The sequence below is a fragment of the Thamnophis sirtalis genome, unplaced genomic scaffold (genome assembly GCF_051295495.1).
Source record: "Thamnophis sirtalis isolate CommonGarterSnake01/CBP01778 unplaced genomic scaffold, rThaSir2_p1.2 scaffold_14, whole genome shotgun sequence".
Taxonomy (NCBI): domain Eukaryota; kingdom Metazoa; phylum Chordata; class Lepidosauria; order Squamata; family Natricidae; genus Thamnophis; species Thamnophis sirtalis.
The window spans coordinates 30,697,438-30,723,379 of record NW_028261394.1 but is presented as its reverse complement, the minus strand read 5'-3'; the positions used below and the strand labels follow the sequence as shown (position 1 = coordinate 30,723,379).

The following is a 25,942-nucleotide window of genomic DNA, read 5'->3' as shown; positions in this document are numbered from 1 at the left end:
GAAACCAGAAGAGCAGCTGGCGATGGCACACATGCCCACAGAGAGGGCTCTGCATGCCACCTCTGGCACATGTGCCATAGGTTCACCATCACGAGTTTAGGGCCTCCTGCTTGAGGGTGGAGTAGAAGACCTCAAGGTCCCTTCTAACTCTGTTATTCTTTTATTCTGTAAAACAAAGACTAATTCTCCTCATAATCGTCTCAAACCTGTTAATCAACAGGAGCTTCTCAATACAACCAGGTACCTCAACACATTGTCACAGTTTAATTTCCATAAGGCTCTTCTTGTTACCTTGTTTTGTAGCTTCTACCAGATGCTATAATGGAGCTCACAAGATAACCTGGGACCAGTTGTTCTTTCCTAAACTAACTCATAGAAACATTGCTCCAGGAATAACTTTGAGTTCCCAGAAGGAAAGTAGACTGGAAATGAGTATTATTTAGCATGACATGTATCTTGTAGGACATTTCCACATAAGGATTCTGAACCAGTTTGAAATCAGTTCCAGTTCAGTGTTGGTGTTGGAGAACTAAACTGGTTTATTTCCAAGGTCTATTCTAAAGTGGGGTTCTTTGCAAAGGTTCAGGATGGGATCCTAATATCTAATTTTGCTCAGGATTTGAAGTTTGGTGGGGAAAGTGTCCATTTTGTTCTAGAGTTCTCTGCTTTATGAATAACCCATGTAAAAGGGTTAGATGTGCTAGTCGTTTCCAGCTCTAGGGGGTGGTGCTCATCATTTCAAGGCTGAAGAGCCAGCGCTGTCCAAAGACCTCTCCGTGGTCATGTGGCCAGCATGACTCAATGCTGAAAGCACATGGAACGCTGTTATCTTCCTACCAAAGGTGGTTCCTATTTTTCTACTTGCATTTTTACGTGCTTTCGAACTGCTAGGTTGGCAGAAGCTGGGACAAGTAACCGGAGCTCACTCAGTTATACAGCGCTAGGGATTCGAACTGCTGAACTGCTGACCTTTCTGATCAACAAGCTCAGTGTCTTAGCCACTGAGCCACCACGTCCCCCAACCCATGAACTACATAAACATACAAGAAGGCCTGAGCACAGCCTTCCGGATTACTCACAGCGATGGAATAAGCCAGGAACATGATGATAATCACGGTGGCAAATCCTGATATGTCCCCCCAGGCTCTCCGCAAGGTGGAGGTGATCATGTTCAACTTGGGGTTGAGTCTCAACAAATGCCAAAGTTTCACGGTGGAAAGGAGCACCAGGAACGCAATCAGGTAGCCCAACACTGCATCCACCGTAGCAGTTTGATTGAAGCTCACAAACCTAAGAAGAAGATTCAGGGATTGCAATCAGCTGGCAGGTAGCAGTGGGGAGGGCAACCTTGGTGCCTTGCTTGTGGAAACTGCCATCCCAATCCATCGGTCAGAGCATAGAAACGGGAGGATTGAGCCCCAATTGGAGGAACCTATGTTCAGCTTCTCAATTAGTCATTAGATGGCTTAGAGGAGCCGAGGTGGCGCAGTGGTTAAATGCAGCACTGCAGGCTACTTCAGCTGACTGCAGTTCTGCAGTTCGGCTGTTCAAATCTCACCGGCTCAGGGTTGACTCAGCCTTCCATCCTTCTGAGGTGGGTAAAATGAGGACCCGGATTGTTGTTGGGGGCAATATGCTGACTCTGTAAATCGCTTAGAGAGGGCTAAAAGCCCTATGAAGCGGTATATAAGTCTAACTGCTACTGCTATTGCTATGATCCTGACCTCGCCATTCTCTCGATGTTTTTCTCATCCTTATCTGGAAAAAAATTGTAAAGGTTTCCCTGTCCGATCATATCCAACTCTAGAGAGTGGTGCTCATTTCTGTTTCCTAGGAGAGGAAGCCAGTGTTGTCTGAAGATGCTTCTATGGCCATGTGGAACAACATGACTATATGCTAAGACACACAGAATGCTGTTACCTTCCTACCAAAGTGTTATTGTTCTGACCGAGGCTTCTCAAGAGCCTGAAGCAACTCCTTGTCCCAACAAAAACCTCTTTTATTAATTTACTGTGAATTCTTCCCATTCACATCAACCAAAGTGTTTCAAAGGAGGATTTACAATCACAGACCTTATCTGGCTTGGAGAGCTGCCAGGCCGATATATGCAAAACTTGGCAAGTAGTCATGGACAGTCAAAAACCAATTAAGCAAACTAATTGTCTCCTGCAAACTCCACTCCCCTTTCACTCCTCTTTTATTTCCTCTGGGAGGGGCCATTTATCATCCATCTGCGGCCCTTAGTTCATCCTGTCTTTTATGACTAAAATTCTCTTTCCAAGAATCTGCAACCTCCCAAGTTTATCACAGTTCAATCAAATCATCATGGCAGATATTTGGAAATAGTTTCTCTGAGTTTTTTTTTTCCCCCAGCCAGGAGATGAGAGTAGCCAAGAAGGATGCACATGGTAGAAAGAGCCGAGGTGGCGCAGTGGTTAAATGCATCACTGCAGGCTACTTCAGCTGACTGCAGTTCTGCAGTTCGGCTGTTCAAATCTCATCGGCTCAGGATTGACTCAGCCTTCCATCCTTCCAAGGTGGGTAAAATGAGGACCCAGATTGCTGGGGGCAATATGCTGACTCTGTAAACCGCTTAGAGAGGGCTGAAAGCCCTATGAAGCGGTATATAAGTCTAACTGCTATTGCTAAGACACCAGCAAACAATCCAAACAAAGAAAAAAATCATCAAGAGAAATCTTTCCTGCCACCTCTTTTGCAAAAGAAAGAAACTGGATGAAATAGTTTAGCTCAGGGTGTCAAACGTGATTTCATTGAGGGTTTCATCAGTGTTTGACCTCAGTGGACCAGAGTGGGCATGGCCAGGGTGGGTGTGGTGGAGTGCCTATAGAGGCCTGAGCACTCTACCAGCGAAAACAGGCTCCTGAGCTCCGTTTTCGGCTGCAATAGCCTCCTGCAATCCCTTCGCCAGCAAAAATGGAGCTTGGGAGGGCTGCCCATGGCCCTCACAAGCTCCGTGTTTGCTGGCAGAGGCACAGTGAGCCGGTCTTTCGCTGTTTCCTTGGTGGCCCCATGGGTCAGTTCTAAGCACCCTGCAGGCCAGATCCGGCCATTGGGCCTTGAGTTTGACACCCCTGGTTTAGCTTGTATGTATAAACCGCATGCATACAAATGCTTATTGAATGTATTTGCAAATCATAACAACCCTGTGTCTTAAAAGGAAAAGTCTTGCTATTAGCAAATTCTCCTCTTTTCTACCTTTGGTGGGATGGTGTATTCAGAAAGTGCCAGAGCAGCAAATCAAGTTTATTACACTCAAAAGGCCAGAGACTAAAACAAATAAAGCCAGAGAATCAGACATACTCATCCTTATGTTCTTGGTAGTAACAGATGTCCCTTAAGCCCAAGATCATCCGCCGAACAAAAACGGACAGGGCACTCCAGCTGATCAAGATGATGGCCAACTCCAGGAGGTTCCATTTGCTGTGGAAGTAATTCCATTTCAGAGCCCGCAGGATTTTTCCCTGTTGGAACAAGATATTCAGTTTTCAGGAGTACAATCTGTGAGCAGTGGGGAGGAAAGGAAGCCTTTATATAACTCACTAGAGTGCAATGCAGTTTCATTTAGAATATTACAGACTAGTGTGGATGTCTTGGTCAATTTTATTTATACACTAGGCAATCCATGGCCAGTTGAATCATTGTTTCAGAGATATGTTTTACCTACACAGACAAACAGGCGGGCAAAAAAAGCAGCATGGGAAAGAGTAACGTCTGACTTCCTGCTGGCTTCCCCAGTGACTTTCATTGTAGGGAGCTGGTGGGGAATGTCAGAAATTACGACCACGTGACCATAGCTGACCTCAGCAGCCCTGAATCAGCCACAAATTTCAATTCCATGGGAGTCATGAATCCCAGATTTTGGGCACATTCTTTAAGTTGGTCCATTCGAAGTACATTCAAAAGCTGTTGTCTATGATGTTTTGCCCACTTGAAGGTTACAAAGCATCAAACAGACCTGAGACTTTTAGTACATATACTGTAGATATTATCCATCTTGTGTGTGTGTGTGTGTGTGTGTGTGTGTGTGTGTGTGTGTGTGTGTGTGTGAGCCCGCGCGCGTGCGCCAACAGAACAGATTATTATGCTGTTTTTGGAAAACAGCTAAAGGGCTGGGATTGGATGAGAAAATAGATGGGGAATACAAGCACAGCTTGTGACAACTGACAACCAGGAAACCATAGTCGTCCTTTGCCAGATAGCCCTGAAGTTAAATCCATGATTATTTATCACTTCAAATTCTTAGCTCAGATCTTCTTTAGATGTGTATGCTATGATGCCGTTGTAGAAGAAGCCCTGCGTAGTGACATCACTGCACATGACCAGATGTCACATCTTATATCTTACTTGCTTGCTGGCAAAAATCTGACCAGCCAATCCATCCAGCTTGTTTTCTGCCCATAATTGGCAAATACTAATTAAGATCAGGTGGGCTATAGCTTGTTTTCCTTGCAAAGTGTCATTAATTAACTGATTGCCTTCGTACCTCTGCTTGAATTCTTTAATAACTTTTTGGGAAATTAGTTTGTGCCCATTGGCTTTCGTCTCTGTAGACCAGACACCTAGGATCTGGAACCAGTCAATTTGATAATGAAACAATTTGTAGGCCTTCTATTCAATCCAGCAGAGTTCTTCTTACCTGTTCCACCATGTAGTAGATAACGAAGAGGAAATAAATTATTTCTGCTGCAACAACAAAGATATGCAGACCATCGGTGTATGGATAAAGGCGGATACTTTGCAATTCTGCCCGTGGAAAGAAAGCTCCTAAAAAATAATAATCAAAGCAGCGGTTAGTACAGAAATGTTTGTTAACTGTAAACAATGGCAAGACCTGTAAAGCTGGGTTGATATCTCTTTATTTTCCTTAAACCTTCCCCCAAATGGGGAGGGGATAAGAAGGCAGCGGACTCTGCCGGTCCCATCTCCAGTGGGGTAATCAGGAGTGTCTTCAGGGGACAGTCCAAAAAGTCAAGACAATTTGAAGGTCCATAAATTTGGTTTGTATGTGTTGCAATCTGGCAGCATTAGGCACCCAGGGAGTCTCCTAAATTATCACATGGGCTACGTAGATTCTGGTCTAAGGCCTCTAGCTCTCACCTAAGGCGTTGGTTTCAAACATCAGGCTCACGATGCAGAAGAGGTTCACATTTGCATTGTAGACGGTGAACTCGACAAACACAGCTCTCGTAAAGCTATCCAGCCAGGTGTTATCGAACAAGTATTGGAGAATTCTGGCAAAGTATAAATCAATGGGTGAACAATCAGTTGCTCCTATGATAGAATCAAGATCACATGAAGATTTAACACCCCTTGGTAAGGCCACACTTGGAATACTGCATCCAGTTTTGGTCACCATGATGTAAAAAAGGTGGTTGAGACTCTAGAAAGAGTGCAGAGGAGAGCAACCAAGCTGATTAGGGGACTGGACTGGAGGCTAAAATATATGAAGAACGGTTGCAGGAACTGGGCATGTCTAGTTTAATGAAAAGAAGGACTAGGGGAGACAGGATAGCAGTGTTCCAATATCTCAGGGGTTGCCACAAAGAAGAGGGTGTCAAACTATTCTCCAAAGCCCCTGAGGGCAGAACAAGAAGCAATGGGTGGAAACTAATCAAGGAGAGAAGCAACTTAGAACTAAGGAGAAATTCCCTGACAGTTAACAATTAATCAGTGAAACAACTTGCTTCCAGAGGTTGTGAATGCTCCAACACTGGAAGTTTTTAAGAAGATGTTGGATATCCATTTGTCTGAAGTGGTGTAGAGTTTCCTGCCTAGGCAGGGGGTTGGACTAGAAGACCTCCAAGGTGCCTTCCAACTCTGTTATTCTATTCTATCTGCTCCACTTAACAAAGAGACAGCAGGAAAGACCAATACATTCACTGCCAATTCATCCTTTTCCCTTCAAATCCAGATCGCTGCTTTGCCCTAAGAACCACAGAGCCAACCTAGACTCACATCACCGCAAGTGGTTACCTGGAGGCATTGGCGGAATCCATCCCCAGGTGAACAATGTAGCCTCCACCTCTGTAAACAGCCAGCTTGCCCCAGATGGGGTGTCCTCTCAGCCTTGCCTGGCTCTGGTATTGCCAAGCCGAATGGAACTCTGAAGAGTTGTCCGAGGAAGAGCCGTTCCAGTTGATGCCATAATCTTCCATGTCCTCAGTGTCAAAGGAATAGGCGGCGTGACACTCTCTGACCGTGCGATCTAAGCTCGGATCAATGAGGCAGGAGTTGCCCTTGACCCTCACTTGCCGGATCCGAGCACTCCCCACCAGTTTGGAGTTGCCGTCTGTGATGAAACCTGCGGAGGATTTGAGAAGGAAGGAGGGTTTGAATAGACCATTCAGCCCATGGGCATTTGCAGAGCTTCAAAGTAATTTTCTCTCTGCTCGGTTGCTCTAGCTTAAAACCAAGGACTGTAAACATGGGTTATGATTCCTCACGTTGTATGTGGAAATAATATGGTGTGTGTCTATGTATCCTTCCAGGGGTGGGCTGCTGCCATCATTACTGCCAGTTCAGTGTGCACACAATTTTACTCCCTGCACATGCCAGTTGCCCAAAAATAGATCTGTGCATCTGCAGAACCTTAAAATAAAAGGGGGGGGGAACCATGCCGGCCCAATCCGATAACCGGTTCGGAGGTTTGGCAGGCATGGGTTGCTGCCGGTTCCTGCAACCCAGGCCAGAAAACCACTATCGATTCAGCCAAAGCATTCCAAACCGGTAGGAACACACCTCTATATCCATGTATCCGTCTGTGTGTTTTTCTAAAATCTTGCAAACTCAGCGAATTTCAGAAGATGTGGGTGTCCTTGAATAAGATCATTGAAGCCCTTGGGAATGAAACCCCAAAATCTTCTGAGGTCTGTCTGATGATCTCACAAGGCTTAGGTTGTATGACTGCTTGTAGAAACTATTCTAGATATCCCAGGATTTAGGGATACAAGGCAGCTGACTTCCAATTCAACCACAGATATTTAAAGAAACAACTATTAATGGAACTAAATTATTAGAGTTTGAACTACATTTTGACCATTAAAATATATTTTGGCTCCTTCTTTCCTTCCTTCCTTCCTTCCTTCCTTCCTTCCTTCCTTCCTTCCTTCCTTCCTTCCTTCCTTCCTTCCTTCCTTCCTTCCTTCCCCCATTACTGAATGATAATGCCCAGCACCCCAAAGGTTTCGTGACCTGTAGCATAAACATTGAGTTACCCTACCAACAAAAAGTATCTGCAAAAGAACTCATGACACTTTTACTACTGAAGAGTCCTCCTCCTTGCTGAATATTATGATGGCAGTTAGAGAGAAAATCCATTTAAAGGTACATGAGGATAAAAAGGTTGGTGCAGTAGTTAAGGCACCAGGCTAGAAACGGGGTGACGGTGAGTTCTAGTCCTGCCTTAGGTATAAAAGCTGGCTGGGAGACTTTGGCCCAATCACTCTCAGGCCAATTCGTTTCACAGGGTTACTGAAGTGGAGAAAATAGGAGGAGGAAGGTATGGTTATGTTTGCTCCCTTGAGTTTTTTTTGTAAATAAATAATAAAGGTAGCACATAAATGAACAAATAATTCAGTTATTATACGTTTTGTAACATTCTTTCTCAATATATCTTCTTCACGAAGAACTTTGTGAAGAAGATATATTGTGAGAATGATACTGCATTCAGTTTGGTTTGAGATAGCTGCCAAAGGCCCCTTATATCACCATACCTTCATACGGCCCATATAAGTTGCTGATTAAGACGGATCTTCCCCACTTGAAGAAGTCCTGATAACTTAAAACCTCTTCAAATCCTTCTGTGAAACTGTTCTCAATATGCGTGTTAAGATAGTAGGAGTTTGGGTCACGCTGTCCGTAGGCAACCAAGAGCAACATCCATAAGAATCCCAAGTAGGCTAAAGAAAAGATGCCAAACATGGAAAACAAGTTATATTCCCAAGTCACAGACTGATGATTGCATGATTTTTTTTATCACGGCGCAGGTTGATTCCGTTGCCTAAGGCTTGCTAATGCATTCAAATCTGGGATTCTGACCAATTTTACTTCCTAATCTTTTACGCACCCTCCCATACCCCAAACACTTAGTTAACCAGATGTCAAAGATAAGTTCAGGAGATGGCCAGATTGAACCCGAGGAAGGAGTCAAGCATGTCCTTAGTTTGGAGTCCCTTGACGCTCACAAAAGATCTAAGTCCAGCCCTCCTTGAATTCCTTTGACTCTTATCTACCACCAATTTGACTTGATTGTCAGTAGTTCAGATTCTTGTAGAGAGCTAGCATGGATTAAACTTGTACTCATTTTAATAATCTGAGGCCCTTATTTTTTGTGCCCAACAGATAGACAGCAAAAAGAATCACAGCTCCTGGACAAGAGGCCAAAGGCTTGCTAGCCTTACAAAGCCAAGCCTTAATCTGAAGCTTCCTTTCCTCCACCAGTTTTTTCAGAATACAGGCCTAAAGATAGAAGGTAAAGGTTCCCCTCGCACATATATGCTAGTCATTCCTGACTCTAGAGGGCGGTGCTCATCTCCGTTTCAAAGCCGCAGAGCCAGCGCTGTCCGAAGACGTCTCCGTGGTCATGTGGTCGGCATGATTAAATACCGAAGGAGCATGGAATGCTGTTCCCTTCCCACCAAAGGTGGTTCCTATTTTTCTACTTGCATTTTTTATGTGCTTTCAAACTTCTTGGTTGGCAGAAGCTGAGACAAGTAACGGGAGCTCACTCCATTATGCGGCGCTAGGGATTCGAACGTAAAACATACCCAATATTTCCCGAATCAGTGCAAAGGCTTTCTGCTCCTTGACGTGGTCCATCTTCATTTTCTCAATGTCAGTAGCAGGAGGAGGCTGGTAGATGTTATTTCCACTATCTCTGCGCGCTCCAAAGATAGGAGTTGGATCACCTGCCCACGAAATGACCGAACAGACTATTAACTGTTATAAAATGTCCTAGTCAGAACCATGAAGTTAATTTTAAAAAGCCCTATATGTAATAACATATATAGATGCCAAGAGACGTCTACTCAAAGGATTCTTTAGGGGCAAACTTTGCCATTTTATTTAATAGTATTGAATAGAATGGAATTTTGGAAAAGAGCTGGAAGGGACTTTGGAGGTCTTCTAGTCCAACCCCTTGCTCAAGCAGGAGACCCTATAATATTTCAGACAAGTGACTGCCCAGTCTCTTCTTAAAAACTTCCAGTGATGCACCACCCCCAGCTTCTGAAGGCAAGCCTTTCCAATGGTTAATTCTTCTCACTGAAGAAGTTTCTTCTTAATTGCAGGTTGCTTCTCTCCTTGATTAGTTTCCATTCATTGCTTCTTGTCCTGCCTTCTGTTCTGTCCTGCTTTGGGAAATAAGTTGACCCCCTCTTCTTTGTGGCATATCAAAACTTATCAAAAAGTATATCAAAACTCTACATGTACGTATAGATAAAATACAGACTAAATTCATTTCAGGTACTAAACCTAATGGAACTATTTCCAGCTAAATATGTAGATTATTCATAAATATACAATACATACAATGGAATAACTTCTATTTAACGCAGCAGGGTTTATCTTCAAAATGTATAAGATATTCTTTTGAACTAATATGTTATTGGCCTGGATCTGTAATATTTGAAACAATATTAATCAACCACCAATTTTAATTCTTCTCCTCCTTTACTGCCTAATTATTCAAAGCCAAGGCCTTCCTTTCATGCCCTTTTTGATGCTGAACTCAGTTTGCATGCAACTTGTTTTATGCTCTTATTGAAAAGGAAAACAGTATTTAAAATACACATTCATAAGAGATTTCAAAGCTCAAAAGAAAAGCTCAATGTTTAGATATGCAAAATAATGAGACTTACCCAATGCTCAGATTACAGGCAAAACAAAAACAAAAACCCCACCCCCAAGAGAGAAGAAAGATAGCTAAATAGAAGAATAGATACCAAGCAAAACAAGGAATCCTGCGCTCATCATAGCTATCAGAAGGATAAGAAGAGAGAAAATGTTCAACTTAAGAGGAGATAAAAATAGATAATCAGGAAGAAAAGAGGCCTAAATGGTGCAGTACTTGCTCTTCAAAGACACCAGGAGAACTGGCCGATGTCCAAGGTGGTTGCAAATGTACTCATTTTATAATGAAACCAACGGTTGTTTTTTTTAAACAGCTTCTCATGGAGAACAAGACTTTCCAAAATCATATTTTTAGGATGAACTCACCCAAGAAATAATCTTATCTTCAGTCTTAGAATAAATGTTGTGGTACAAAGGTTGGGAGAAATCTTTATTATGTTTCCATCTGGAGGTGAACTGATCTAATTACATCTTTTTGAGCCACTATTCAAACTTTCAGTGATCCATTCCATGTGTACTCTGTGGAAGTTTGCATTAACCCCAAAATATGGACATGGGAAAACTCTGCACAAAGATGTGTGAAAGGTAAAGTTTCCCCTCACACATGTGTGCTAGTCATTCCCGACTCTAGGGGGCGGTGCTCATCTCTGTTTCAGAGCCGAAGAGCCAGCACTGTCCGAAGACGTCTCCATGGTCATGATTCAAAGGTGGTCCCTATTTTTCTACTTGCAGTTTTTACATGCTTTCGAACTGCTAAGTGGCAGAAGCTGGGACAAGTAACAGGAGCTCACTCTGTTAGGCAGCACTAGGGATTTGAACCACCGAACTGCCGACCTCTCTGATCGACAAACTCAGCGTCATAGCCCCTAAGCCACCGCATCCTTCAAAGATGTATATATTCATGCATTTAATGTGCGATGATTGAAAACTGCACAGCTACAAAAATCCAAACAGAAGTGTTGTGTGCAATATTTGGAGAAACATGCATGAACATTTGTAACATTACTGTGCATTTAAAAAAAAATCTGTTTCCATTGTCTCAGTGGAATAGCCGAAATCTCTAAATGGAAGAATGAGTAACGAAGGAACCAAATTTGACAAATTTAGAAAAATGAGATGATAGAAGCTAAAATTGATGGAATCATCCCTTCCACCCAACTGTTTACCACTACTGCTTGCAGGCATAATTCAAAACGTAGATAATTACTTCTAAAACTTCAAAAGTCCAATTTAGGGGGCAGCCATCTATTATTCTGAAGATGTTTTGGAGTTTAGTTCCCATGAGCACCAGCAAGTATGACAAATAGCAAAATAGAAGAAACATCATCTGAACATCTGGAGCACATTTGATTGTCTGTCCATGGCTTAGATGCAGGAAAGCTCAGCGACTATACCTGTAGCAGTGCCCACTACTAAAAATCTGAATGATAAACTATTTTCTGTGTTCCACTTTTAACGGAAATACCAAATAGTTGGATAGAACAACAAAAGATCTTTTGCTGATCATATTCAGATTGTGAGGCATCTTATCACAGGCATATCACAGGAGCTTCCATGCTGTTTTTCATTAGTTGTTGGAGATTTTTTTGTTCCAGCACTTCTCCTTTGTGAAACAGATATTTTATTCTGTGGTTTAATTACTGGCCTCCTTTTTATCAATTGCTTTTACTTTTGCCTTGTTCAGGTATATACTACCTCCCCAGATATTAATAAACTAGTAATCCCTCACCAGAGTCTGTTATGTTCAGCTCACCTGGAAAAACACAGATACTCTGCTCCAGGCCTCAATGAATTAAATAGATTACCTGTGACCGACAAAGGACCATCAATACATGTGTTTTCCTCGTCTTCCTGTTCCACTTTTTTCAGAACCAGAGCAAAGAAAGCAGCAAACCCAAGAACCTAGAAAAGAACAGTACATAGACAACTTTAACTGAGATATTTGGGCCCATGTCCACAGACTACCTTTTGATATCCTACAGCCCCTTTCGAAAATCTATATATATAAAAAGAGCTCTGTGCATGTGTGTGTATGTGTGTGTGTGTATGTTCAAGCATAACTCTGGAATGCTTTGAGCAATTTTAACTAAACTTGGTACACAGGTGACTTACTCTCTGGAAATCAATACTGTGGGGGTAAGACACCCCTAACACCCCTTGGGGGGAAGGGTTCTGCTACGATACAGCCTGTTGTGCCTTCAAATGGCTTCTACTGCATTGCCGTAAAATGGCTTCTACTGTACAGCCCAGTGCAGTTGCTATGGTAATGGCTTCACAGTACTCCACAAGGGGGTCCCTCTAGTAAGGGGGGAAATCCAACATTAGAAATTATGTTTGGTCCATTTCTCCCTATAAATAAATATCTGGACAACGCCAGGTTATCACGTTATTAATTTTTTAAAAATCAGTTTGTTTTCCAAGTGAAGACAGAAGGTTAGTCTACCGTAGTTACTGAATTAACCCACTTTTCTTGTTCTGTCCAATACACTGAGCAATACATTAATCAAATTGGCAGGATGTGCAGAACTCACAAAAAAACCCTGTTATCAAGGTTCAAACCAGCTTAAGTTTGGCATGTTATAGAAATGCATTTGCTGTGCCTTTGTTACATGTGGTCAAGCATGATGCCTGAAGAAGACAACCGTATAGTGCAACCACTTGTCCATATTACAATTGTTGTCTTCTCATATTGCGCAGCCTCTGGCTGTAGTTGAGCATTGGGATGCTGTGGATTATTTTAAAAAGTTTAGGTTCTGTCTTCCATAGAGAAATATAAAGTTTTTGGCCTACACAGCCAGTCGAAACACACCTCCTTGCACATTTCTCCTGTGCTTGTCAGCATTTTTTCCCCCAAACTCCTAACTTCAAAGCACATTTTTGGAAGTCTAACAAGATTAAGGAAAGCTTAGTGGCAATAAAGCATTTTGAAGGCAACTATCAGGGCTCCAAGTAATACACCCGTAACAAGCAAAACTGTGAGGCAGGTAGATTCCAGTTTATTGGATACGTCATATTGGCACAGGCTGGTGAAAACCAACTCTGATTATTCCCACAGTTTTCACCGAATTGAAACTAAAAGTGTTTCACTTTCTCAAAACAATCAGTCACATGGTGCAATCAGGATACTGTACAGTTGCTAGATGACTCCAGTCCCCTCCTTCTGAGCATCTGCAGGGATGTCCTTGGTTCCCAAGAGAAAGTATTTTGTTTTGACTAAACACCCCAACTATTCCCTCCTCTCTGTCCCTCTTCTCCAGTGTGTCAGCACTGAAGTCTCAAAATGGCCAGTCATTCAGACCAGCTTCATGGTTGACAGCAACTTTCAAATCAAACTGCATTGTCCTAACTAGGGTTGGAGCCATGTCCTACTTCACAGAGGAGACCTAGTTGTCCATAAGAAAACAGATACCTTTAATGGCTGGGTAATGAAGAGGCTCTCAAAGAAAGAGATGGCCATGGAAATCAGCCACTTGATGGAGTTATCCTTGCCATAATGCAATCCATACAGCATGGTGAAAAAACCAGAGACTCCACTGGTCAGGACCACCAAGAACCAGCCAACAAACACGAACCACCAAGGTAAACCTTTAGGTGTCAATTCTTTCTTGTTATCTCCAGGAGGGCTTGGAGTTGGTGAACTCCTAGAGTGACAAAGAAGAAGGATGGCACCAGGGCTGGACACCATTTGAAAGCAATAAAATCCACATGGTGAAAAAAAATAGAGAAGGAACAAAAAAATAGAGAAGAAACTGAGCCGGAAGGAAGATTAAGGAGAAGATTATTGTACAATGAGAATTACAACCATTCCTCTCTATTGGTCTTATGATGAGTCTGATGTGAAGTAGCATTCTATGTTACTTAAAGGACCAATTATTGGTTTTATTTATTAGGTATGTGTTCTGACCCCCTAATCCATCCAGTAACGAAAGCCGAGACACGCTTAATGAGAATGTCCTTTAATAGCAAGACCAGACAAGGACCTTGGCAGCAAGGATGACAAACTTTAGCAGCAATTCAGACAAACTCTGGCAGCAATCCAGCCTGCCAAGTTAGTTTCTCTTTGATTTCTGCAAGAAGGGCGTGGCACAAGCAGTCTTTTTTATAGTCTGGAGAGGAGCCTAATGACCATCAGCTGAGCGTTATTACTTCCTGTAATTACATAATTGTTCTTGACGCCGAGTAGCTCTTTGACGGCGTGCATCCCGGAACAACTCACTGTTGGTTTCTGGATCATTCTCCCTTGTCTCCTCCCCACTGATCCAAAGCTCAGGCACCACCTGGTGGCCAACCAGTCTCTCTGCGCCCTGCTCAGATTCAGAACCCTGTCCAAGGTCCTCCACATCCTCCAGGGCCGACTCATAGGGCCCCTCGCTGTCGGAGTCTGGTGACAGCTCCAATGGCTCCTGCTGGGCCACAACAAATATGTATCCCACATTTTCTTTAGGTTGTCAAGGATATTTTTTAAAAAATTTGTCCTGTAACAACTCTGGAAGTGGGCTGAGCTAAGAAGAGGCAACTGGCTCAAAGTCCCCCCCCCCCAGGAAGTTTCCATGGATCTTGGGAGGTATCAGAAACTGGGTCTCCCTGTTCTTCATCTAGTATCTCCACTGATAAACCACTCTGGCTCTTTTATACAAGGTGGCACAGTGGTTAGAGTGCAGTACTGCAGGCTACTTCAGCTGACTGCTAGCTGCAGTTCAGCAGTTCAAATCTCACGGTGGGTAAAATGAGGACCCGGATTGTTGGGGGCAATAGGCTGAATTTGTAAACCACGTAGAGAGGGCTGTAAAAGAACTATGAAGCGGTATATATATAAGTCCTATTGCTATTGCCAAACAATTTTCTATGAAAGAGAAGTAGTGCTAAAGTTCTGGAGGTAAGTGCCCTGTTTTTACCTTTCGCTCTCAGGCATCGCCGAGCAGAGCTGGCTTTCCAAAAAGCATTTCATGTGCTGGACCTGTTGAACTGCCTGGGTGTAGCTCTTTGGATCCTGGAAGCGATGAGGCCCCAGCAGCTCCAGCTCAAGCTCCACATGCTGCAGCTGGGCATGGAGGCAACGCTTGTAATCCCGATGCTTCAACCTTTCCCCCATCCCTCTCTCTGGGGTTGGAGTCCTTCTCTTTTCTGAGGAAGGGAGGAAAGAGGCAGGGGGAGAAAGGAAGATGAAAGGAGGAAGGACGGAAGGAAAGAATGTAGATATATATGTCGATGAGGGATGGAGGGAAGAGGAGAGGAGAAAGGAAGGAAGGGAAAGGAAGGAAATAATGTAGATATATGTCGATGTGGGATGGAGGGAAGAGGAGAGGAGGGAGGGAGGAAGGAAAGAATGTAGATATATGTCAATGAGGAGTGGAGGGAAGAGAGGAGAAAGGAAGGAAGGAAAAGAAGGAAATAATGTAATATATGTTGATGAGGGGTGGAGGGGAGAGGAGAGGAGAAAGGAAGGAAGGAAATAATGTAGATATATATGTCGATTACAGATGGAGGGGAGAGGAGAAGAGAAGATATGAAGGAAGGAAGGAAATAATGTAGATATATATATGATAGATGAGAGAAGGAGGGAAGAGGAGAGGAGGAAGGAAGGAAATAATGTAGAGATATATATCAACGAGAAAAGGAGGGGATGGGAGAGGAGGAAGTAAGTAAGTAAGTAAGTAAGTAAGTAAGTAAGTAAGTAAGTACCGGTAAGTTATTTGAGACTTACAAAAATGTGTGACTGTTCTGAAATTCTATATAAAAGTGTGCTCAGGGACAAACTTAATTTTCCACTCAACACATGTACAATATGGTCCAGAAGTGTGAAAATCTACATTCATTGAGACAGAGGAGATAGGGCTAAAAGTCATTTTAAACACACCTGCCTGTGAAACAAGTGGGAAGAATAACCAGCTTCATTATCACCACAACGGAAGGAGATTTTAATTGGCTAATTTAGATTCACTTACGGGAATCCTGCCATGTCTGACTCACCTTCTAGATCCACCAGCCCAAGGCTAATGATAATTGGGTCATCTTTCTTTTTGCTCTCGTCATAAAATTCCTCCGCCACCCTGTTCTGCTGACAGATAATGTCCTCCACCAAGGCTAGCAGCTTATTGATATCGGTAGATTTACTGAAATCTGGATCCGAGGAAGGCAAAGGGGCCTTTAGGGTTTTGAACAGGGAATTGGCAATCCGCCTAATATCCTGGATAAAATAGTTAAAAGAATGGTAGTTTTTTAAAAAAAAGAGATTGGTCAGAATCACGGGATGCCCCTTGCATTCCTTTCAACACAAATAACAAAAGGCACTTTATTGTTTTCTTAGACGATTTATTCTGGATGGGAGCTTTCATCCTACGGTGTTGTATTGGGCGACTTCCTCTAGGAATAGAAGGCAGACAGGAGAAAAATTCCAAAACTCTCCAAAATTCAATTCCTGAGAGAAAAAAAGAAATCTAACTTTTTCCTAAAATTATTCAGGGGCTTTAAAAAAAAACCCAAGCCTTTCAAAAAGGGCAATCTTTCTAAAGCCACAATTTTCCTAACTTTTGGGGGGCAAAGGAGACCTTCACATTTTGATGGGAATGGAAATGGAAGATTCATTCCTATGTATGAATTAAATATAAAGATGATTCAGAAGTATAAATATGCCGATATAATCAACAGAAGTATAGATAAGCAAATATAAAGAGAAATTTAGCTAAAACCACTTCATTATATAATATCTATTGTTATCAGTTTGTGTGTGTGTGTATGTATATATATTCTTTATCTTGCATCTGTAAATGATACATCCTGACAATGCACTGAAATCAAAAATTTTATGAATAAAATAATTTTTTTTTAAAGGAAATGGAAGATCAAGGAGTCACACAGACAGGAGAAGACAAGGAGAAATGAGGGGTCCTTGGTGCTCTCTGAATCGAGTGTGTGTGTGTGTGTGTGTTTGTGTGTGTGTGTTTTGGCAGACGTTTCGTTACCCAACTGGGTAATATCAGTGATGATGTGGTGGGTTGAATTTAGCACTGTCTGCTCTGACTGGCAGAGATTTCCAGACAGAAGTCTTGCTCTTTAATAGCACTGCCTTACTTTTGAGACGCAGTGGCTCAGTGGCTAAGACGGGCTCAGTGGCTAAGATCAAAAAGCTCGGCAGTTTGGCGGTTCGAATCCCTAGTGCTGCGTAATGGAGTGAGCTCCCATTACTTGTCCCAGCTTCTGCCAACCTAGCAGTTCAAAAGCATGTAAAAAAGCAAGTAGAAAAATAGGAACCACCTTTGGTGGGAAGGCAACAGCATTCCGTGCGCCTCCCTGGGGTTTAGATAGTTAGATGCACCTGAGCATAATTTTCTGTTTTGCCATAGAAAGCAATATGTCTTTGGCGGCTCTTACATATCATTTGCTACTTGAGCTTCCTATCTGAGATGGGATCTCTTGGATGTGTCAAACCACTCGCCATAAATGATTCCAATCACTTGCCTTGATCACAGCCTCAGCGGTGAGGGACACATTTGGGGGGGATTGTTGGGGAAGAGAAGGCAAGTCAGGGGATACACGCCCACTTTTTCCTGGTTTCTGTTCTTTCTTAATCTGAGAACGAATATTCCTGAAGATCTGGACGATGAGCAAGTTGATGGGGAACATCAAGATGGAACTTTCAAAACCAATCATCACTTCTTGCCACGTGAACTCTATCTTGCCTGGGAAGAACAAATGAAAAAGAAGAGTCATATGCTTGTCCAGTTTTGACTTAATCTATTTTGTAAAGCCAGTTTTAATGATTTGGAAGCCATGGATTAGCATAATGTGCGAATCCTACTAAGTGTTCTGACCTAGGCTTCCCATGAAGCAAACTCCTGGTCCCGACAAAAACACTTTTTATTAATTTATTGTGAATTCTGCTCATTCACATCTAACAAAGTCTTTCAAGGGAGGATTTACGGTCACAGACCTTATCTGGCTTGGAGAGCTGACAGGCCAATATCTGCAAAATAGCAAGGAGTCTGGGAGAGTCATGAATCAATTAAGCGAACTAATTGTCTCCTGCAAGCTCCACTCCCCTTTTGTTCCTCTTTATTTCCTCTAGGAGAGGCCATTCATCATCCATCTGTGGCCTTACTCCCAAGTCGACCCCTGTTCTTTAGCTGTTCCCTTCGTCTGGCAACTCTGCGCATGAGCACACTGGGAACAGGCTCCAGCTATTTGTCTGCCTCACTGATATCTGCCTCTGAAGGCAGCTGATAACTGGCATAAGGCTCTGGCCCCCTCTCTGCCTCTGACACAGAGCCCTCATCAGAGCCTTCCCCAGACTCCAGGACTCCTGGCCCATGTTCCTCCCCAACCTCCTGTCCGAATCTGCTGCCAGCTTCACTGACCGCAGTGGGCCACAACACTAAGGCTTTAATAAAGCCAATAAAACACTGTTGTAATCCCATTCAAGTGCATCAGATTATGTCTAGTTTATTAATGAAGCATTTGGCTATGCTTCGTAGGAGTTATATGAGTTATAATCAACACAAGTAGATGGCTGGAAGAAAACTAGAGTATTATTCCAACAGAAGTGTCTGGCTTTGAGTCTTTAAACAAGGATTCTACTGACAAATGTTTGAGGCTAACAAAAGTTTCTTAGCTAGGCTGGGACTCTAGCTACCTTGACCTTTGACTGTAATGCCTGGTAATTTGGGATTTGTAGTTCCAATCTATTTGAAAGGTACAAGATTTGGGAAGAATGATCCTGCCTAGTCTTCTCTCTCTTTGCTTTCTTTTCAATCATCATTGGGAACACCCTTCTTACCATCTTCCCTAACTATCATTCCCTGTTCTCTCCTATTCCTCTTTTTCTTTTTCTTCCCATAGGCCAGACTCCATATCTCTTCTTGATCATCTCCAAATACAAACCACAAACAGGATTCAGTACTCGAAACATAATTCACCTACAGTGGCAGACTCCATAGCTCTTACCCTAATATCTGTCTCAGCTGAGCATTCATGCAGCAGGTTTCATAAAGATTGAACATTTTTTAAGTTTTCCTCCAACATCTTCATAACAGTCATTCAACATACTGTAGGTCAGTATGTTTTTTGGTAAAGGGGGAAATCAAGAAAGCATTTTCCAAGTACCACCAACTTCAAAGCAAGAAGAAGCATCAGATCTAGAATGGCAGGATTTCATATTCAGATAGTCCTCTTAACTCCTCTTAGTTGTCCTCCCTACTGTACTCTAAAGCAATAAAGCCATGATGCTATTACCTAAATCCATTTTTTGGTCTGCTGGATCCTTGGGCACCCCCCAAAACATGATGCTGGTCAACATGGTGCACAGAAGAAGCGAGAAGCAACAGGACGCTCTCTGGGCTCGGGTAAAAGAGCTGCGTGGACAAGGGTTGAAAATGGAGTACCAGATATGGCTGTCCCGGAAGCCCCTAGAGGTCTTCATGAAAAAGAGATTGCTGAAGAAAAGAGAAAGAGACCAGATGAAACTATGAGGAACCAAAGCAAAGACTCTTGCTTTTTGCTCACCAATTAACTACTTCTAGAGCAGGGGTCTCCAACCTTGGCAACTTTAAGAATTGTGGACTTCTGGCTGAGGAATTCTGGGAGTTGAAGTCCACAATTCTTAAAGTTGCCTGCTCTAGTGCTATTTTCCAGAATTCTGGAAACTTGGCCAAACTTTTTATTTTTTTGAGCTTTTGTTGGGAAGAAAATAATATACTGTATGTTAGGCACGCCGCTTTCCAAAGCAAACAAAAATACACACCTGAACTGCTTCATGTCTTGTTCAGTGGCCACAGGGAAGACTTTATCTAGGACGCAATCTCCAACGTCAATGGCCAGCCAAGAGTTACAAAGAAAATACCACTTCTGATCAGTGGCCACATCATGGATGAGAACACGATTCACATACCTGTGAATGAAAAATATAAAAGAAAGGACACAGTGGGGTTCAGTTGGTTAGCAAGGCAAAATAATCTGGTATCCACACCATACAACACAGAGCGCCAGTTTGTTCTCGTAGTTAAAGCATCAGACTAGAAATGGAGACAGTGAGTTCTAGTCCTGCCTTCAGTCATAGAATAGCTAGGTTGATAGAACGTGTGAACCTAGCTTACAAACCTGGGACATATTTACTTACCCGGTCCCCAATAAAATCACTGGAAGTTGTCTTGCAGTCTTATTCTTGATGAAGTAGATTGGCAACTGGCCAACATGTTCTGGCCGCAAGTTATTTTTAGACACTTAGTAGAAAGCAGTAATATTTCATATCTCACACTAAGGACCTTCTCGACATTAAACTACATTAATTTTTCAACTGCGGGCCTTTCAGAAGTCACAGTCTACCACTCCCACAGAGTTAACCAATCTATAAAGGCTAATTGAACAAGGCTAGAATTGTAACCCGATGTATTTGAGGGCCCCTTTCAATTGGGGTGGGTAGGAATCTTGAATTAAAATAGAAGGTCCCTTCCTTGAACCTTCAGAAAAGAGAACAATTTTATTTCTTTATTCATGTCTTTATTTGTTAAATTGGTATGGCTGCCCAGCTCACACCCATGACCACAAGTTACTTCAATGCAAAAGCATGCAAATAATAATAATAATAATAACCAGAAATGTAAATGCAAACAATAAAGGAGTATTTCAGAAGATGTCCTCTTTGCAAAAGGAGGATAAAAGGACATCTCTACTTCTGTTCCAGAGGTAGTATTTAGCAGGTTCTGACCAGGTCTGGAGAAACAGTAGCAGAAATTTTGAGTAATTTGGAGAAACAGTAAATACCATGTCTGACTGGCCCCACCCTCGTCTATTCTCTGCCTCCCGAGTCCCAGCTGATTGGGAGGGAATGGGGATTTTGCAGTCTCCTTCCTCTGGAGTGGTAAGGGAATGGAGATTTTACAGTATCCTTCCCCTGGAGTGGTAAGGGAATGGAGATTTTACAGTATCCTTCCCCTGGAGTGGAAAGGGAATGGAGATTTTGCAGTATCCTTCCCTGGGAGTGGGAAAGGAATGGAGATTTTACAGTATCATTTCCCTGGAGTGGGAAGGGAATGGAGATTTTAAAGTATCCTTCCCCTGAAGTGGGAAGGGAATGGAGATTTTACAGTATCCTTCCCCTGGAGTGGAAAGGGAATGGAGATTTTACAGTATCCTTCCCTGGGAGTGGGAAGGGAATGGAGATTTTAAAGTATCCTTCCCCTGGAGTGGAAAGGGAATGGAGATTTTGCAGTATCCTTCCCTGGGAGTGGGAAAGGAATGGAGATTTTACAGTATCCTTCCCCTGAAGTGGAAAGGGAATGGAGATTTTGCAGTATCCTTCCCTGGGAGTGGGAAAGGAATGGAGATTTTACAGTATCATTTCCCTGGAGTGGGAAGGGAATGGAGATTTTAAAGTATCCTTCCCCTGAAGTGGGAAGGGAATGGAGATTTTACAGTATCCTTCCCCTGGAGTGGAAAGGGAATGGAGATTTTATAGTATCCTTCCCTGGGAGTGGGAAGGGAATGGAGATTTTAAAGTATCCTTCCCCTGGAGTGGAAAGGGAATGGAGATTTTGCAGTATCCTTCCCTGGGAGTGGGAAAGGAATGGAGATTTTACAGTATCCTTCCCCTGAAGTGGGAAGGGAATGGAGATTTTACAGTATCATTTCCCTGGAGTGGGAAGGGAATGGATATTTTAAAGTATCCTTCCCCTGAAGTGGGAAGGGAATGGAGATTTTACAGTATCCTTCCCCTGGAGTGGAAAGGGAATGGAGATTTTGCAGTATCCTTCCCTGGGAGTGGGAAAGGAATGGAGATTTTACAGTATCCTTCCCCTGAAGTGGGAAGGGAATGGAGATTTTAAAGTATCCTTCCCCTGAAGTGGGAAGGGAATGGAGATTTTACAGTATCCTTCCCCTGGAGTGGAAAGGGAATGGAGATTTTACAGTATCCTTCCCTGGGAGTGGGAAGGGAATGGAGATTTTAAAGTATCCTTCCCCTGGAGTGGGAAGGGAATGGAGATTTTACAGTATCCTTCCCCTGGAGTATGGAGGGAATGGGAATTTTACAGTATCCTTCCCCAGGAGTGGGAAGGGAATGGAGATTTTACAGTATCCTTCTCCTGGAGTGGGAAGGGAATGCAGAAGTATCCTTCTCCTGCCATGCTCACAACCATGCCCACCAAGCCACGCCCACAGAACCAATAGTAAAATTTTTGACCCCCACCACTGTTCTGTTCCCTCTCTTACATACCAAGCAGGGCTCGTTCCTGAATTGTCATGCCACAGTCTGATGCTCTGTAGTTCGCCAAGAGGAAAGAGGGTGCATAAGAGAAAGATATCCATACCCCCTCGCTCAAAAACTGGGGTGTCGGGGTCCACCAAATGATGGGGCTCACTCTCTCCTTCCTGGCCATACAAGGTGAGAGTCACCTGGAAGAGAACAAAGGATGCATAAGAATTGCTTCACTTTCTCATGTATTTCATTTACGTATGGTTAGTCCTCAATTAACAATCGCAATTGCATTTCAAATGTTTTTTGCAAAGTGATACAATTCTTAGGTGCGATGTGCCTTATTTTATACTACTTTTGCCACAGTTGTCAAGCATATCATTGCAGTTGTTAAGTGAAACATGTGGTCATTAAGCGTATCTGGCTTCCCACACTGACTTTGCTGGTCAGAAACTGGATAGGAAGGTTACAAACGATGATCCCGGGACAGTGCAGCTGTTGTAAATGCAAGTAGTCCTCGACTTATGACCACAATTGAGCCCAAAATTTCTATTGTTGAGTGAGACATTTATTAAGTGTGTTTTTATGACCCATTTTATGACCTTGCTTGCCACAGTTGTTAAGTGAGTCACTGCAGTTGATAAGCTAGTAACACGATTGTTAAGTGAATCTGGCTTCCCCATCGGTTGCAAAAGGGGATCACAAGGCTTTGGGAAACAGCAACAGTCATAAGTATGAACCAGTTGCCAAGCATCTGAATTTGATCACATGACTGTGATCAAAATTCCTAAGTGTGTAGCGTAACAAAAGAGTTAAAGCTCAAATGAAAGATGATACTAACTTTTTTTTAAAGTTTATTTTAGAACATCTTTGTTAAAGATTTATACCCTGTATTTGTTCTGGGAAGTCGGAGGGGGGGGAAGGCTGGGGGGGGTTGGGTCCGGGTGGGGAGGGTGGGGGAGGGGAGGTAAATATTTGTAAAAGCCTTTTTTTTCAAAAATTTTCAATAAAGACTCATGGACTTCAACAAAAAATTCGTAAGTGTGAAAGGGGGTCATAAATCACTTTTTTACAGTGATGTTGTAAATTTGAATGGTCACTAAAGGAACTGTTTTATTTTGAGAACTATCGCTGCATGCCAGTTGTCAAGTGCCTAAATTTTGATCCTGTAACCATGGGGTCATGCTGCCATGGGTTCGTAAGTTTGAAAAACGTTCATAAGTAACTTTTTCCTATCCTGTTGTAACTTCCAATGGTCGCTAAACAAATCAATATAAGTTGACTACCTGTACTGTATGCAGGATTCCTATTTGTCTATCACTACTTCCTTTTCGTCTTCCTTTAAGCAAATGACAAGGCATGAATGTCTGAGGATCAGACAAGAGTACACTATACAGATAGTTTTTTTTTGTTTCTGGTTTTATTAATTAAAGATTGGGGTGTGCACATGCCATACTAAGTGGGGAATGCAATGAGGAGGAAAGGAAGGCTTAGTTCTGTGTTGTGGCCCAACAGGATCCATTGGAGCTGCCGATGGACTCCGATAGCGAGGGACCCTATGAGTTGGCTCTGGAAGATGTGGAGGACCCTGGGCAGGGTTCAGACTCCGAGCAGGGACCAGAGAGGCTGGTTGGCCACCAAGAGGCGCCTGAGGCATGGAGCAGTGGTGAAGATCAAAGGGAGTTTGTCCCTGACGCCAGGCAGAGATGGGCAGAGAAACGGAGGCAGCAATTACGGAGACAGACTCATAAGAGATAATGAAGCCCAGGTAGTTGTGGCTTGGCTCCTCCCAAGAGAGTATATAAGAAGAGACTTTGGGAGGAGACCTTTTGCAGGACCCAACCGTTCATACTAAGCTGGAGAAGCTCTTGTGTGTATTGTATCTCTTATCTGTGGGAGTCTGGGTTGCTGCCAACGTCTTGCCTGTGAGTAATTACTGTGAATAAAGCGTGGCTAACAGTAAGCTTGTGTCGGCGTTACTCACTGAACGGAGGGGGGTCATAACAGTTTTGTAACCTATTCTCATCAGAAAGACGCTCTCCACCAGTCTATCAACTTTTAATGACCCCATAATCCATTGCGGGGTGGAGTCTGGGCAACTGAATGGAGCTAGCAGAGTGTTTAATGGCCAGATGCTCTTCCTGTCACCAATGCAGAGTTTTGTTCAGAAGACATATTCTCAGATATATTCTGTGCCCAGAGAGAAAAATATCTGCCTCTACCTAGGATTGAACTCACAGCCTCCTGATTGTGAGACAAAGGGCTCCATTTCTAGGCCACCACACCACTCCTGTCTTCTACCAGTGTATGGCTTGGTGATTTAAGAGAACATTCTCTTTGGTGCATATTTAGACTCCGGATAAAATAAGTGCTGTGGCTCTTTTAAGTCACAAGATTTGGCACTCCATTGCTACCTTAGAGGTCGTAGCTGCACCTCGCCGATGTCCGGTATAAACCGTCACTAGATAACGATATTGAGCAAAAGGATCATTGTCTTCCAGGAGAGTTATCTTCACCTAGAGAGAAGTAATGCAACATCAGGAACAACCAGGAGATGAATAGAAATATGTAAATAAAGAAGGGAAGATTTCTTGCTGGATCAATGTCAGCAGGTTTTTAAAATGTATATTGTCCAAGATCTATACAACTGAAAAGAGGACAATCTTCCATGGTGGCTTCTTGGATGAGAAGCGAAACGACTTCAAAAGGAAAAAAAACAAGAAAGTCTAGTTGCCTCCTGAAAAGGCTCCTTTGGGACAACCATGACCTGGATGACTCCATAGCCATATCTCCATAGACTTCATGAATGGTAAATAGGCCATGATGGTAACCATCTTGCAGATTCCATAATGGCTCAACCTCTCTTTACAATCAAAAGGGAATTCTTTGTATTGCAAAAGAAACAAAAGCTAGGAAGACACTATCTACAACTTACTTTGGCATCATGTTGGATGTCTTTTCTTCTGGCCCAGATCAGAACCAGAAGGTAGATCAGGAAGATGCAGCCTACCGTCGTCACCACGATGGGGTTGTCCACAAAAGTGGCAAACAGCTCCACAGTTTTGCTGACATCGATGGTGTTTGGCATGACAAAGAAGGAGCTAGCAAAGAAGGTCAGGTGGTTACAGAGACACTGAGTATCCCCAGGAGTAGTTTTGGGACCAACCTAGAAGCCAAAGAAGAGGTGTCATTTTGATCACTATCTCTGTCTCATCTGTACAGTTACAGACTTCACGTAGATGTTTGGGGTCTTTGTTTCCATATCTGTCAGTGTGGTAGGTGAAGTGCCCATCTGGAAGAAAGGGTTGGATCTGAGCCAAGGTCATAGATGGATTTTAGGGAAGGCTGATAGTTCAAATCAAAAAGTACATGAGGAGAAAAGGAGAAGAAGCTAGAATGCTCTGTAACAGAGATAGTATTCTTGCTGGTTCGCCCCTGTTCAGGTGAACCGGTAGCAGCTGTGGTGGGAGGCTCCGCCCACCTGCCCAGACATCATCAAGGACGCTCTGCATATGCGCAGAAGCTCCACAGCTGAACAAAGCGAGCACGCATGCATGTGCTCTCCCAGTTCTAAACCAGTTGCAAAAATAAAAGGAAAGCATTACTGTTCTGTAAAGTGGCACATTCCTTTTCATAGATATAAAATATAAAAATAGAAAGGAAAAGCAGAGAAGAAAGGATTTTTCAGATGCTGCAGGATATGTTTTATGTGGAATGGTATGGAGGAAGGTCCCAGCCTGTCATGCCTAGAGAGTCCCAAGCTGGAATGTGAAGAAAGATCAAGATAAAAAGTCTTGTGAACATCTGGAAAGGCCAGGAGTGTGTTGTGTGTATGGAGATTTTGGAACATGATGCATTGAAGGCCTTGTTTGGCAGCAAGGGCTACTG

General features: G+C 43.0%; 1 protein-coding gene across 1 annotated transcript in view; it reads right to left on the bottom strand.

Moving 5' to 3' along the window:
- PKD1L3 (polycystin 1 like 3, transient receptor potential channel interacting) overlaps positions 1–25,942 on the bottom strand; it is a 59,446-nt gene that overhangs the window by 4,580 nt on the left and 28,924 nt on the right. Inside the window, exons 24-40 of the mRNA XM_087729294.1 lie at positions 24,990–25,220; positions 24,469–24,570; positions 22,076–22,254; positions 19,607–19,753; positions 19,099–19,298; positions 17,329–17,549; positions 15,841–16,057; positions 14,766–14,994; positions 13,280–13,511; positions 11,676–11,772; positions 8,787–8,927; positions 7,734–7,919; positions 5,995–6,322; positions 5,119–5,252; positions 4,658–4,785; positions 3,322–3,482; positions 1,080–1,290 (exon numbers count right to left, since the gene is read on the bottom strand). Coding sequence (XP_087585420.1) covers positions 1,080–1,290; positions 3,322–3,482; positions 4,658–4,785; positions 5,119–5,252; positions 5,995–6,322; positions 7,734–7,919; positions 8,787–8,927; positions 11,676–11,772; positions 13,280–13,511; positions 14,766–14,994; positions 15,841–16,057; positions 17,329–17,549; positions 19,099–19,298; positions 19,607–19,753; positions 22,076–22,254; positions 24,469–24,570; positions 24,990–25,220 — 3,144 coding nt within the window. The remainder of the gene's footprint in view (positions 1–1,079; positions 1,291–3,321; positions 3,483–4,657; positions 4,786–5,118; positions 5,253–5,994; positions 6,323–7,733; positions 7,920–8,786; positions 8,928–11,675; positions 11,773–13,279; positions 13,512–14,765; positions 14,995–15,840; positions 16,058–17,328; positions 17,550–19,098; positions 19,299–19,606; positions 19,754–22,075; positions 22,255–24,468; positions 24,571–24,989; positions 25,221–25,942) is intronic.